The sequence below is a fragment of the Lissotriton helveticus genome, chromosome 1_2, assembly GCF_964261635.1.
Source record: "Lissotriton helveticus chromosome 1_2, aLisHel1.1, whole genome shotgun sequence".
NCBI classification, from domain to species: Eukaryota; Metazoa; Chordata; class Amphibia; order Caudata; family Salamandridae; genus Lissotriton; species Lissotriton helveticus.
This window is the reverse complement of record NC_136058.1, coordinates 93,358,361-93,373,291: the sequence shown is the minus strand read 5'-3', so window position 1 is coordinate 93,373,291 and position 14,931 is coordinate 93,358,361. Positions and strand designations below refer to the sequence as shown.

At 41.4% G+C, this 14,931-nt stretch overlaps 1 protein-coding gene across 4 annotated transcripts in view; it reads right to left on the bottom strand.

Annotated features, from left to right (window-relative positions):
• The window catches only part of JAK1 (Janus kinase 1), a 490,769-nt gene that overhangs the window by 44,239 nt on the left and 431,599 nt on the right, over positions 1-14,931 (bottom strand). For all 4 annotated transcript variants that reach the window (XM_078669080.1, XM_078669071.1, XM_078669099.1 and 1 more), the window contains 2 exons: positions 13,640-13,832; positions 12,543-12,667 (listed from right to left, as the gene is read on the bottom strand). In XM_078669080.1, the coding sequence (XP_078525206.1) occupies positions 12,543-12,667; positions 13,640-13,832 (318 nt within the window). The remainder of the gene's footprint in view (positions 1-12,542; positions 12,668-13,639; positions 13,833-14,931) is intronic.

Here is a 14,931-nt window from a genome sequence, read left to right as displayed (position 1 = left end):
ATTAAACAACATGGGGGCCAAACACAACCCTGTTTTAACCAACAGTTTGTTTTTACTTTCTATGTTACCGTTGTTGTGCTAGTTTTCACCCAAACCGAGGTCTCTGTATAAGTAAACATTGTTTACCAAGGAAGCAAAACAACGCATGCCATTACAACGCGGTCATTACAACGACCATGTTGTTACATCGAATACCATTACAACTCAAGTTGTTACAACAACTTGCTGTAGGGAGCAGAAGGTGTTGGATTTTACATTCAACACCATCCCTACTGTTGCACAGACTGGAGTTGGAATAGTAAATTATACTATTCCACACTCCAGCACCACCCCCTACAGCAAGTCATTGTAATGACTGGTGTTGTAATGGTATGCGTCGTAACAACGTGGTCGTTGTAATGGCATGCGTTGTAATGGCATGCGTTGTAATGGCATGTGTTGTAATGTGTCATATTCCTCGGAATATAGTATTATAATAGCTCTTAACAAATTAAATGGTATACGCCACACCGCAAGCTTCCTCAGAGTGGATAGCCCTATCCACTCTGTCAAAAACTGCGCTGTAATCTGTAAAACTTATATACACAAGCGGTGGGCCCTTAACTCAGCTAGAATGGGCCGATAAATAGTAAACACACACAACTTTCTAGCTGGCTATTTCGAAGACTGTCGCTAGTTTCAGCAGACTAACACCAAACTATCTAATAAGATAGTCAACATCGTTTATTCATGATTACTGACCACAGGGGAATGAACATTCCAAACAACATAGGATATACATTTTTAGTACATTATTTTTCCTGTTGCAAGCAATTTTTGACTAGAATTTGGCCCCTTATGGTGCTTTATGCCAACACATTTCGAACCCCACTTTATTACACGGGATTCTCTTCAGGGCTGGGACTGCATTTCTGACAATTAATGGACCAGAAAAGAAAAATTGCATTTTTGGGTTAGAAGACATTTTTGACCTCTCTTTTCACTTCTGCTGGGTGTCATAATACATACAGCAGATTGTGGTAGTGTGCCCCTGAAAACATTAATAAAACACTCAATTACAATTCTCAAATCTTGTGTACTAGACACGTAAAGGGGTACACTGATCGAGTTAATTCCACTTACTTTAGGAGGAGCTCTCTTTGACCATCCTTCTGACCGGCTATAATTGCCTCTAAAGCCGGAAAACGTTGTTTCTACAAAAGGAAGGGCAATTCAGTCATTTAGCTGGTCTTTAGTTTTGACACGTTCACCGAGTAAAGTAATTTAAAGTTCAAACATACTTGTTGCCAGATATGTTTAAGAATCCACGATCAATCCTTTATTATTTTAAGTACGAGGTAAGCGCTTCCGCAAAGGTGATCTGCAAGTTGAAAATTCACAGAAGTTAATGTAAGGGCCTGGCGTCTTAGTGTGCTTGCGGTTAGATAGAATGTATTTAAATGGATAACTCAATTGTGCTTCTATATTGCGAATCCACACTCAATCCTTCATTATTTACAGTGTGCAGGAGGCGCTTCCGAAAGCTTATCTGAAAGTTTAAATATCACCAAAGACATTATGAAAGCCATGGCAACATTAGCCATGGCAACTTAATGTGCTTGTGGAGAGAAACAATGTATTTGAACAGATGACTCACTGATGCTTCAAATGTATCCCGTGATTCTGCATCTCTTTCGCCATTAGATTTTGCAGCGTCTTAAGTGCGGCTGTTTCTTAAGTAAATTAAGAGCGGACTACCTGTTCCTTGTTCGTATTCCTGGTAAAGATACAGGGATGAATTCTTGGTCTTGTAGTCCCTTGGGCGAACAGTGGACTACTCAGACATTAAATGGACAGTCCTGTCGGTAGTGAAACAGCCCCAACGAGGTGGAGACATAGAAAGTGCCTTACTCCAACAAGAAGCCTACCTTATCCTGAATATCAACGGCACCATTACTGGCCTTAATGAAATGTCAGAGATTGCAAGGGCTTAATTCATAGATGGATATTAACATACTGTCTCCAATCCTCTGTGGTTGTTGACGAACCACGAACTACGTAGTCGAGCAAGGAATAGGTATCTTTTAATTCAAATGTGACTGCCATGCCCACCCATGGTCAAACGTGGCAAGCACCTTGAACCACATCTGAGTAGTCCATTGTTCACCTATGGGGCTACAAGACGCAGAATTCATTGCAGTATATTCACCAAGAATATGAACAAGGAACAGGAAGTCCGCTCTTAATTTACTTAAGAAACAGCCACACCGAAGACGCTGCACAACCTAATGGCGAAAGAGATGGGGAATCGCGGGATACATTTGAAGCATTTGAATGATGAGTCATCTGTTCAAATACATTGTTTCTCTCCGCCAGCACATTAAGTCGCCACAGCTTTCATAATAACCTAGGTGATATTTCAACTTTCAGATAACCTTTGCGGAAGTGTCTGCCGCAAACTGAAAATAATGAAGGATTGAGTGTGGATTCGCAACATAGAAGCACGAGTGAGTTATCCGTTTAAATACATTGTATCTAACCGCGAGCACACTAAGACGCCTGGCCCTTACAATAGCTTTGTTGAATTTTCAACTTGCAGATCACCTTTGCGGAAGCGCTTGCTGCGCACTGAAAATAATAAAGGATTGATCGTGGATTCTTAAATATATCTGGCAACAAGTATGTTTGACCTTTAAATTACTTTACTCGGTGAACGTGTCAAAACTTAAGACCAGCTAAATGACTGAATTGTCCTTCCTTTGGTAGAAACAACGTTTTCTGGCTTAAGAGGCAATTATAGCCGGTCTGAAGGATGGTCAAAGAGAGCTCCTCCTAAAGTAAGTGGAATTAACTTGATCTGTGTATCCCTATACGTGTCTAGTACACAAGATTTGAGAATTGTAATTGAGTGCTTTATTAATGTTTTCAGGGGAACACTCCCACAATCTGCTGTATTCAATTGTGACACCCAGCAATCAGGTAAAGTTTTCACTGACTGCTCTCAGTATTGGTTATATAGAAGTGAAAAGAGAGGGCAAAAAAATTTCTTCTAATCCAAAAATGCAATTTTTATTTTCTGTCCATTGATTTGCAGAAACCCAGTTCCAGCCCTTTAGAGAATCCCGTGTAATAAAGTGGGATTCGAAACGCGTTGGCATAAAGTACCATAAGGGGCCAAATTCTAGTAAAAAAATGCTTACAACAGGAAAAATAATGTACTAAAAATGTATATCCTATGTGGTTTGGAAAGTTCATTTCCCTGTGGTCAGTAATCCGCAATTGCTATTCTGAAACTCTTGGCACGGATTACCTTTCACATTATTTTTTGTTTGCTACTGACTAGAATAATCTGCATAACTGTTTGCACATTGATTGCTGCTTTCAAATTTGCTTCGATGTTATATTATTTTTTGCTTTGTGTCATTTTTAAATATATTTGAAAATATGAAGAATAATGAATAATCATAAATAAACAATGTTGACCATCTTGTTAGATATTTTGATGTTAGTCTGCTTAAACTAGTGGCAGCCTTTGAAATAGCCAGCTAGAAATTTTTGTGTGGTTAGTAATCTGTAAAACAGCACCATAGAGTTGGTCTATTCCTTTGAAGGGCTTGGTGTCTGAGGACAGAGAGAGCTTCAATAATGTCTACCGTAGATGGCGCAGCCCTGAACCCTGTTTGAAAGAATGGCAAAATGCCTTCCTTGCCCACCCAGGATTCTAAATGTTCTAATACAATTCGGGAATAGACTTTTGCCTCAATATCAAGTAGGGTGATCAATCTATAATTTGCGGCTGAAGTCCGATCTCTGCTCAAAGATATAGGGCATAAAATTGATCCTATCCAGCCATTTGGTATATCAGCGTTTAAAACACAGTAGTTATAAAGAGCTGACAACATTGTTGTCCAACCTATATGCGCCTCCTAAAAAGGCCGTCTGGCAGGCCATTCGGGCAAGGGGCTCCATCGGATTTCAGCTTTTATAATAATTTTGCAACCTCCCCACTATTTGTTAAATTTCCCTCAACCACCTGGGTCTCTTCCTCAGGCTGGCCCAGCCCATCTTCCAAATCCTCTTGATGTTGTAAGCTTGGTTCAGTTGCCACCAAATTTCCTTTAAAGGTTAAAATTGGGGCGGCAGGCGATCCAGCCTCTGTTGGATTGTCAGCACGCTCCACATGCAGCTCAACAATCTGGCGCAACCAAGCTGCTCCTGAAACACCAGTTTCCCTGACCATATTAAAACATTTTAATGTATTAATGTGGGCCCAAAATCGCGCTGGATTAGAATCCTTTATTAACTGAAAGATTGTGACCCATTCTTTATCCTTTCTTCCCCTTTTGTTTCTCCCATACAGTTTTTTGTGTAACCGTCTAGCCAATTTTACTGCTGTGGCAGTGGTTTTTGAAGGATTACACTAGTGAACACGCTGTGATTTACGCAGCGTTCTTTTGGAAACAATGATTGCCTTGCAAAAATTACCTGGACTTACTGGCTTGTGCCCTCCCTGTTGAATTTGGGGCCTAACCGCCTGATTCAATAAATACTTTCGTAGGTTGTCCATAAGCCTTCCCCACACCTGTAGGGCACCTTCTAAATGATTTGTAGGTCAAATAAACTGCAGATCTTTTAACCAGGTACTAATAATGAATTTGTATTCAGATAACCACTTAATTATTTTAACTAGCCTCACAGAGTCTTCCCCTATTGAAATACCCACATTGATGGATGTATCAGCTGGTTTTAAGTCATGACTCAGAGTGCTCCTTAATAGATTATGGTCACTTTCTGCTCTAATCGAAATATCAAAGTGACCTAATCGTGCGGCCAGACCTGTAGATAAAAAGGTATAATTAATGTCCATACATTTTTGCAGGTTGGTGGAAATATCAACTCCTTATTCCTCACCTGAAATTCCGACTGAGCGGACACTAAGTTGTGGCTTTTCATAAAACCATTCATTCCATTACCAGCATTTACATTAGAAACTCTAACAATGCTCTCCCCCAGCCCTCCCAATATTTAAATATCTCCTGTGATTATGAATTTGCTATGTGGATAATCCAGAAGTAAGTCTTCAAGGCTTTCAAGAAAATGATTTACCAAGTCTATCCTTGCTTTCTGGGGAGCATTCAAATAACAATTGACCACAATCAAAACCATTTGTGTTGTCTTTGTTTTCAAACCATGTATACAAGCCACTTGGGCTGCAGAACAGTTACTGTCAATAACAGTCACAGTTAAGTCGGCTGTATGCTAGATGAAAATTGATAAACCCCCTGAGGGACGGCCAAAAGGACTTAGGCGAGAGGCAGTAGAAAAAATCTCATAGAAACCTGGTAGAGCAGTGGGGGCCAATGCGCATGTTTCTTGAAGACAGAGGATGTCGTCAGTACCCAAATGTAGACACCCTTCTTTGCTTCAAAACAAGGTGGTATGCCTACTGTATACAGTAGGTCAATGTGTGTGTAGAAGGCACAGGGGTGCTCACTTAGGGCAGGAGAAAATGTATGCCTTTCAGAAATAGACCCTCACACACCCAGCCAGCTAGGTGTCTTGCTTCATCATTGGGTCTGCTCCTTATCGGGTCGGCGCTGCAATACCCGATCGGCACCCATGATGGGGCCTTCCTGGCGGAGATCTTTTTTCCTTTTGCTGTTGGTTGCAGTGAGTGTGAGGGTCCTAGTGAGTGTAGATGCATTAGTGTGAAATGTTTAGCGCTAAAACAGGAATTAGTGGTCCACCCAAAACTAACCTTTAATGAATATGGTCACTATCCCGATTAAAAACAATAATGCATGCACACCTGCTCTAAGGTTACAGGGTTTTGCGCTAGAAAGTCAGGCCAACAAGTTTCTTGCCTTAGGTCAAGTAGACGGCAAGTGCAGACACGGCAAGTACAGGCACTGTAAGGTTGACCTACCCCTCACTCTGCCGGTCCCCGGACCGGGTAGGTCGACCGCCGAACAACGGAGTTCAAAACGACACTGCACCTTACAGTGTCTGCACTTGCCGGTACACGTTGTCACATATTGCTGACCCGAATTGGGTAATGTTGTAGATCTACAGGTACCACATTTTAGGGTGCTGTATGGGTGGTCACTAATTGTTTCACCAAATTAGATCACCACCAAAAAGTGTAGATAGATCTTCCATCGGGCCTGAAGAATTGCAGTCTACTTGACCTAAGGCAAGAAACATGTTGGCCTGATTTTCTAGCGCAAAACCCTGTGACCTTAGAGCAGGTGTGCGCGCATTATTGTTTTTAACCAGGATAGTGACCACATTCATTAAAGTTGTTTTCGGTGGACCATTAATTCCTGTTTTAGCCCTACACATTTCACACTTATACATCTACACTCACTAGGACCCTCACACACACTGCACTAAATGGCAAAAGGAAAAAAAACCTCGCCAAGAAGGCCCCATCATGGGTGCCGATCGGGTATTGCAGCGCCGACCCGATAAGGAGCAGACCCAATGATGAAGCAAGAATGAATGTGTGTCCTCATGTAACATAACTGGTGCTATGTAAAGCGCTCTGATACCTTATTCGGTTCGGGTCAAGTTCGCGCTATATAAAACTCTGCAAAAAAAAAAAAAGACACCTTGCTGGCTGGGTGTGCGAGGGTCTCTTTCCGAAAGGAGGACATTTTCTCCTGCCCTAAGTGAGCACCCCTGTGCCCTCTACACACATTGACCTGCAATATACAGTAGGCACGGCATACCACCTTGTTTTGTATCAGGTTCGGGCCTGTATGGTGGACCGTGTCAAATTGGCCCTTAGTCCCTCCCTTCTTGGGAAATACCCTTCTTTGCTTCCCATGAATATTTGAAGCCCTGCCTCGTTCCATGAGATTAGTGAGATCTAAGAATTTGACATCTGTACCCATTGTTTTGGGCCTCATGTTCAATTTCCAGTTTGGTTGACATATTATCCCATCAGGACTGAGGCATAAGGCCCAGTGATCTGTGTGTGGCATTTGCCACTCACCCTGCCTCCTGCCCCAAGGTTTTTTTAGGATTACATTTCACCTCTCTCTGATTACACGAATGTACGATCGTTAGTGCTCCTGCGCTCTTTTTTTCCTCTGATTCCCAGTGTCTGCTTCCGCCTGATGTGCCCTTAAGAACATTTTGGGTTAGCTGATCTATGGACGGGATTAGTAAAACATACGGGTACTTCGGGTGAGTAGATTTCACAAGTTCAATCCCCCAGTCAGCAAAGATTTCTTTTTCACCCCACACTGTGTCTCTCAAGGTTCCACTCCTCCATGCAGTTCACGAGACTTCTCCTGTAGCATTCAAACCAGGAGGGTCAAATTTTACCCATAACAAATTCTCAGAGGTCTAATGGTTAAGAGCTTGAATGGAGGAACACAGTGTCAGCAAATTCCCCAGATTAAGCGTATCCTGAGGACCCCTAGGGCAAAACCTGGGAACAAACACCAATTCAGGGGGCTCGCTGGCCATCACCCCTTTATTGCCCAATTGAACGGAGCTTGACACCACCAGTTGAATTGGTAGGGTATCCTCATATTCCGTTATTACCTCTACTGTATTCAAAATGTGTAGCAGCCCCTGAGTCGGGACGCTTTGTAGGTGACTAGGACCTTGAATTCCGCATAGGTTCACCAACTCCGGTATACGGATCCCCGCCGTTATTCTTTCCCCAAATACCTTTTAGGGGGTCTAGAGGTGTTACTCTCTTCTAAAGGGTACAAGTATCTGGTCCTACAATGCGGCCCTGACTATCCAAGTAGCTTAATTCCGTCCGCTGTTCACCTGCGGTAAGATCTCCAATTATAGGCTCTTGGATGTAACCCTGTGATGGCCTTGGGTCATATATTTGCGGGCCCACCCATACTGCTTGTGTCCTCAACAATTCGGAATTCATTTTGCAGCTGCCCATAGGTTCTAGCCCTACGGTACACATTAAAAGCTTCTTTACCCAAGGGCAGGTCAGTAGGCAGATCAACCTGTATAATTATTTCATTATCAATTAACTGGCTTGGTGAAACCAAGTCTTTAGATAATATCAGCTGATCCTTAGCCATTTTGGTCTGCTCAAATATTGGGTATACATTAGTAGGGTTCATTGATGATGGTTTAGGAATTACTCTTTTTAATAAGCTTTGTTTTTTCGTTTGCTTTTTTCGTTTCTTTTTTGCCCTCCTTGAAAGACTTGTCCTTGCTGTGTTCTCTGCAGAGCTGCAGGTTTGAATACCCAGGGCTACGTCATTTGTAATTAGGGGTTCTCTGAGCATCAAGCTTCTTTCTTGCTCAGACTTGCCCACTTGAGTAACACTGTCTGTCTCTAACTGTGAACCAACTGTATTCGATTGGAAACTTAATAATTCATGCCCCTGACTCCCCTTCCTTACACAGGCCAGCTCCTCTGGCATTAAACTTGTTTTCAGTGAAGATATATCCAGCCCTTCACCAGTGCACTTAACTTAATATCCAATTGTATTAGTTGGCACCCTATTTCTGGCAGATGTGTTGCAAATCTATAGTTGACGGTAAATGATAGGATATCATTACCTAACCAAGCGCACAGCTATTTTCATTTTCCACTATTCATATTTATTTAAAAGATACTTCAATACTCAGTTCGCTTTACACTTGTCTCTTTTTATTTCACTCGTGTGTCATTTATTCTATTCTTTAGTTAATTCTTTAACATGTTGTACTATTAGTGTTGTTATTATTGCTTATCATAACAACCTGTTTCTGACCCATACACAATGATTAACATTTATATTACTGTTCATACATAATCAATACATCGTTAACGGCGATTGCTGATGTGACTGGCCCGAATGAAGTATACTGTAACCAAAATTTCTGTAACTTGTACTCATTTTAACATTAGCAGTCTATACTTCACTTTATATGTCTTTCCTACAAGCGCTCTCATAAATTACGATGGTCAGAATTACATCTTTGATACGTGTTTATTCTGCAACTTACTATTTTTTCTTCACTCACCATGGAATCACTATATATATAGCTCGGTATACTTCATTCCATGTACTAGACAACACTACGGGCTTTTTAGTTCTGGTGATTACTTTTGTGAGTGTTACTACAGAGTGTTATATTCTATTGAGGTACACGATATATCAACCTCATGGTCCATATATTTTCTTCTCTTTTACTAATTTTAGTCAGATCATCTTATACATGGTTGACGCTGCGGCTTCCTTATAATGTATACCTCGGCCAACCAGTGATGTTGTGATATACTCTTTATGCTCATCCACTTACACAAATTGGGGTGAGTATACTCTGCTTGTTCTATAACTAGCTATACATGACTATGTACCCTATATATAATTAGGTACATCTTACTTAAATTGAGAGCTCTGTTGACAACTCTTTTTTTGACCTTATGGATGTCCGTGGCCTACATCTGATCACGTATACACATTTTTTCAGCCCGCACTAGCCTACCACTCTCTCCTGTAGTGGTGTCCGGACCAATTTTGATGTCATTTCTTATCCTTTTTGGACGTATATATCTATTCTGACCAATACAGTCAATAGTTCTATATTGTTTCTGTATGCCTTGTTTTACAGTGACTCGTACCTTTTGAGATAATTTGTCCTCTCCGTTTGTCTTTTCTCCTCTGTGATCATAATTGCTTGCAATTTTCTTTCTACACTAGATCTTAATTTCGGATGCTCTTCATCATTTTCCAAGGTGATCTGTCTCCAATGTACTGCATATGCTGTTCGTAGTAACGTTTTGGCGGATCAATAGAAATTAATCAACTATATTCATGGTGGGTGTCCTTTTAATTGTAAATAAAGATATGACTTGGCCTATTAACATGTTTAAAACCTTTCTCTTTTCCTTAGAAATTGATTCACATTGATTGGTATAGGGTGTTGATTGACAATATTATATTTTTTGTCTATTCTGGATCTGCTTAGTTCAAGCTTGTTTTTAATCTTTGCTACTTAAATCTTGTTCTCACCGTTTCTTATAGAGATGTGTATATATACTCTGTGTTTATTATGCTTGTTATAGGGATACATTATTACAACTGTTTCGCACTTGATGTAGTATGTTCAATTGTCAATATGTATTATATGCATTACTAATTCATGTGTTATATTGAGATGTTAGAGATCTTGAATTGTAATTATATTTATATTGTTTAATATTTCCAGCCTTGAAGTCTCTGTGTGAGACGAAACACGTGTTGGCGATTTACGTGCTGGGAGATCTTTTTATGAAATTATGAACATTAATAAAGAAAGAATTGATGAAATCTGAAGAGGACTCTCTCTGAACTTACTTTGGACTGTTTGGATCCCTGTTCACTTAATCATTGTGCAATGTTCTTATCTCTGCTCTCTATGATAGGTAGAGTTCTTTCTGATGGCACATTACTTAAGCCAAGACTAAATTACTCTTGATTGTTAGGTGTGCTGTAAGTAGAACCTCAACCCTTAATAGTTCTATTTTGGTTTCACATTTGTGTGTACTTATAGCACCTTGAGGTAGTAGGTGCCTTGAGGTTCTTTAGCACCCATTTTTTGTAAGACTTGTTCTACTTTGCCTAATATGTCACGCTTCCAATTGTTTATAGAATAATACTGTATCTGAATGAATGGTGCGGACGTTTCCTTTGTGAACACTACTAGCTAATTTTGCTGTAATAAATTAGTTCCTGAAGGGGCTTTCAATTTTGTGGATGAAGGTGAGACTTGATAACTCCCTGAATCCTTGCTTTGCAGCACTTGAGCAACTACTAAGATTTTATTATTCGTATATTCGCCTAGTTGAGTACTAGGTTTGTTGTTGCCGATCTTATAAGCCAGGGAAAGTGAGGTGAGTACTTGATCCATTTTATCCCCATTGTGAATTAGGCTGGAGGGCGTGGCAGGGTTCAAGGTGTTCTGCTCCACTTGAAGGAAACTTAAATTGTCTCAAATTAAAACTTCATCTATCAGCTTCAGACATAATTAAAAACACTGGTTATTAGTGCCCGTTGCCAAAGGTAAATTATAACTGGTGCTGTGCAAGTTAGACTCCAAGGATGAAGAGAGGCCTGAACTAGTCCAAACCGGGACCAGGGCACCATTGACTGATGACAAATCTAAAGGCACGCTGCTATCCCGGAAATAATTCCTAATTGACCCTTAAGTAGAGCTGGTCACACGTCCCTCGGTGCCATTGAAGGGCACATGCTGGGCCTCCCCTTCCCTTTGAGGCAATTTCTCCAATTCCGGTGCTATTATTTTCATATTAGGCTGCAGGAGTTTCCACCTCCCCATTTTAAAATTAAACTAGTACTTTAGTTTACCATGGTTATAGTCCAGTTCTTTCCCACCAGTCCAACTCTGGAATCTCTTACCAGAGGTTTATAAACCAGGCAGCTGATGAAAGCCTACTCCTGTCTGCTCCGCCTCTCCACCCACAAAGCACCTATTTTCAATCAAAGAGAGGCTGCCAACCACTTCCAGTAAGTGCTTGCTGTGGTCACTTCTAACCTCCTTTACCATCTGCCAAATAATGGTGGATGAATATTGGGGTCTCTTTAAAAGCTGCCCGTATGAATCTGTCCTTGATGATTATTGTCTAATATTCCCAAACTTCCGGGCTAGAGCGGGGCACACCAAACCCCTCCAGCAAGCTCTACCACGCTCTAGCAGGGCCGATTCCGCACGGGGGTGGGCCACAGACTTTGCAGCAGGCAGCTACGGCTACCGTGCTCGTCCCGTAAGGTGGGGTGTAAATAAGTATAAATTAGGCTGTAAATGCAGCTGCTAAGAGCAGGAGTCCATTAAGACCTGTAAAGACTTGTACAAAAAGGGTGTATACAACTTAAAATACCTGTCCTTTTCTTCAACAATCCGAAACCAGGAGCCCTCGCTGTCACCAGCACAGCCACCGCTGCAACGGCTCTTTACTTTTACGCCTACCCCCCAATAGCCTCCAGGTAGCCTCTCCGTTCCTCCCCGTCCACCTCGAAGATCTCCTAAGCCGCAGTGACCGCAACCACGCCGCGTTGCACAACAGCAGCACAATCAGTGATTGCAATTCATGTGTGTGCATGCTTAGTCTTCATCAAGAGTATGCGTCCGCTCACGCTCCTAGCGTCTCCCTGTATGTCCCAAAGTTATAACACCTAAGCCAAGTAAAGCCTGGAAATATAGTTGAATACATTGAAGACTATGAGGAGAGAAGATCAAACCATGTGCCTTCAGAAGGAGAAAGCCACTGCCGGAACAAATAAATCTAATATACATATAAAATGTCCAACCTAAAAACTAAACGGACCAAAAAATAATAAGGATGATCTAACCCACCAATAACATGACCACATAGAGCTTTGCTAAATTAAAAAAAACAGCACGTAAGAGTTTAACAAGTGCTATTAAGGTGTACGCCCTTCGATAAAACCAGCAGTCCTTCTCAATGAAAATGAGAGTGGGTCAAACTTAAGTTAAATTCATGTCAGACGAAAGTGTCAAAGGGTGTATGTAACCGTATTTGCATGTCATTATAAACACATGAAGGAAACTTCGACTTGCAACAGACTTACCTTTGAAATCTGAACAGCGTATTTCAGCTGTTGTTTCAAGTTTATTCTCAACTTGTGCCTTGGGAGATATTCCTTAAGGCTTCCAGAAGGAAGAAACTCCATGATCAGCTTAATCCCACTGCCTCCTAAAAGTGATGAAGCGTTTAGTAAATATTGCTACAGTCATAACGATACACCAAAATGAAGCATTCCACAGAAAAACTTTCCTGTTACAATACAAACTGAATTCTGCTTTTAAGTAACTAGGAGATAAGAACTGGAAAAATGAACGACATTTAAAAGCCATTAGGAATCTACAATGCAATTTGCATAAAGTCAGAGTGAACTTGATTCAGTGGCCTCATAAGATCTTAAAGGTGCATACTGTTTCCACTTGACTAGAAGGAACGGATATACAAGAATATGAATTGGGCCTCCTCATGTTCACAATATTGTAATGTAATGTGATTCAGCTTCTGTAGAATTTACAAAATCAACTAACCCTGCAAAGCAAATAGATCTGGTCATGGCAAACCTGCAAATGTCAACGCGTTTTTTTTTTAAATGGAAAACATAAAAAAATAATCATAGAATGGGAAAAATATAAAAAATAAAGTTGTGGCCCAGACAAACCAGCCCTGGCACTAAAATGGACTCCTTTTATGGTAGGGTGCGTAATAATGTTGTCACTCACTGTGTAAGACTGTCTTGGATGAAGCGGTCTGACCCACCGACCCATGCAGTATGCAGTGGTGGGCAGAAGCAAAATACTAATAATACTTGAGCCGACCAATTGAATAAGAGGGCTGATTAAGTTTGTTGGAAATCATGAGGCTGGCTAGACACTAAAACTGCTTCTAGGGCACACCTAAAATGGAATGGGAGAACTGTAGTATAAGAAGTAAACACATATTTAGAAAGGGATTTTTTTCAATGCTAAAAGCTACTATAAAATATATTATTTATGGTACCATGCCTACAATATAAAACTTTAAAGCACATGATTGCCCACCCAGATGACTGTATTCTCTCCTAAAAAGATCTTTCACACAGTAGCTTAAATTTCACATGACAATGAGATATATAGTTGATTTAGCTGCAGATAACTGAAAATATACCATCTTCGGAGCAAACGCCTTTGTATTTTACAATGTTTTCATGGTACAGGTTCCGCAGGATATCAATTTCTTTCTTCAAGTCGGCGATGTGATTACCACCACTCTCCGGTTTCAAGGATTTCACAGCAACCAGCTCCCCTGTATTGTCTCCTTCAGGATCATACCTGCACAGCTCAACTTTTCCAAAATGCCCCTGAAGAGAAACAAAATTGTTGAATATAGAATTACTTTTTGTGACAAACAAGACAATTATATAGAACCACATCAGACTAATAATAATGCCAGTAACTGACCCACAACCTTACTCCCCAATTGCTCGTAGGGAAGCACATGGTGATATTTTATATTAGTTGAGCCCAGCCTGTTAGAAATTGTTCAGGCTCTTGCTATTTTAGATTTTAATGTTGTAACATTTTTATGGTATTGACCTTTTATTGTCTGCTCCTCCCTAGCAGAGTCAGAGGCGGTCTCCGCTCCCCCGGTCCGCCACGGCATTGCCGATTGAGCGGAGGGAAGCGGATGCGCCTGACCTTCCTGACTTACAGCGGAACCAGGTCACAGCTCTACTTGCACCGACCCGCTATTAAAATCACGTCGGGCCAAACGCGCAGCGAGCGCGCCTAAGGCAAACCTGTATGCGCCCGTCCACGTCCGGGACCAGGGGCCACGGACCACAAGCCCTGCCACTTCCTCTGAAAATGTTTGGTATTATGGCGCTGAGCAGCTAAGACAACCAAACACAGAGCTTATGCCGCCTTGTGCCCACTCCATTATACCGGGCAGGCTGGCCCCCGGCTGCACGCACTGTCCTTTTATACTTTCACCCCTTATTCAAACCCCACGACCCCTCCCAAAACCCTACAAAATGTTCTGCTGAACTGCAGATCACTACCCAAGCATGCAGTTGAAATTTTTGTTTTTCCAAAGGAAGAATGCCCAGAAGTTCTGTTTCTGACTGAAACTTGGCTCAACTCAGGTTCTGACCCTGACATCGTGCAAGCCCTCCTCCCCGGCTACTTAATCAAGAGGATAGATCGGTGTCTCGGTAAAGGCGGTGGGATGGCCCATCATATATAAAAACCACCTCAGCTGCCGCATCTCTGGAAGTCCTTTACCAGATTGCGAGAATCTCCTTTTTACAATAGGCTTCACCCCCATGCTTTCCTAGTCAGGCATCCAAATCTACCGCTCATTGGGTCAATTCTGTAAAACCTTGCAAGTACTCCTTCTAATTTTACCATGTTAGGTGATTTTAATTTGCATTTTAAGGACCCAACACATGTGGCCATGGC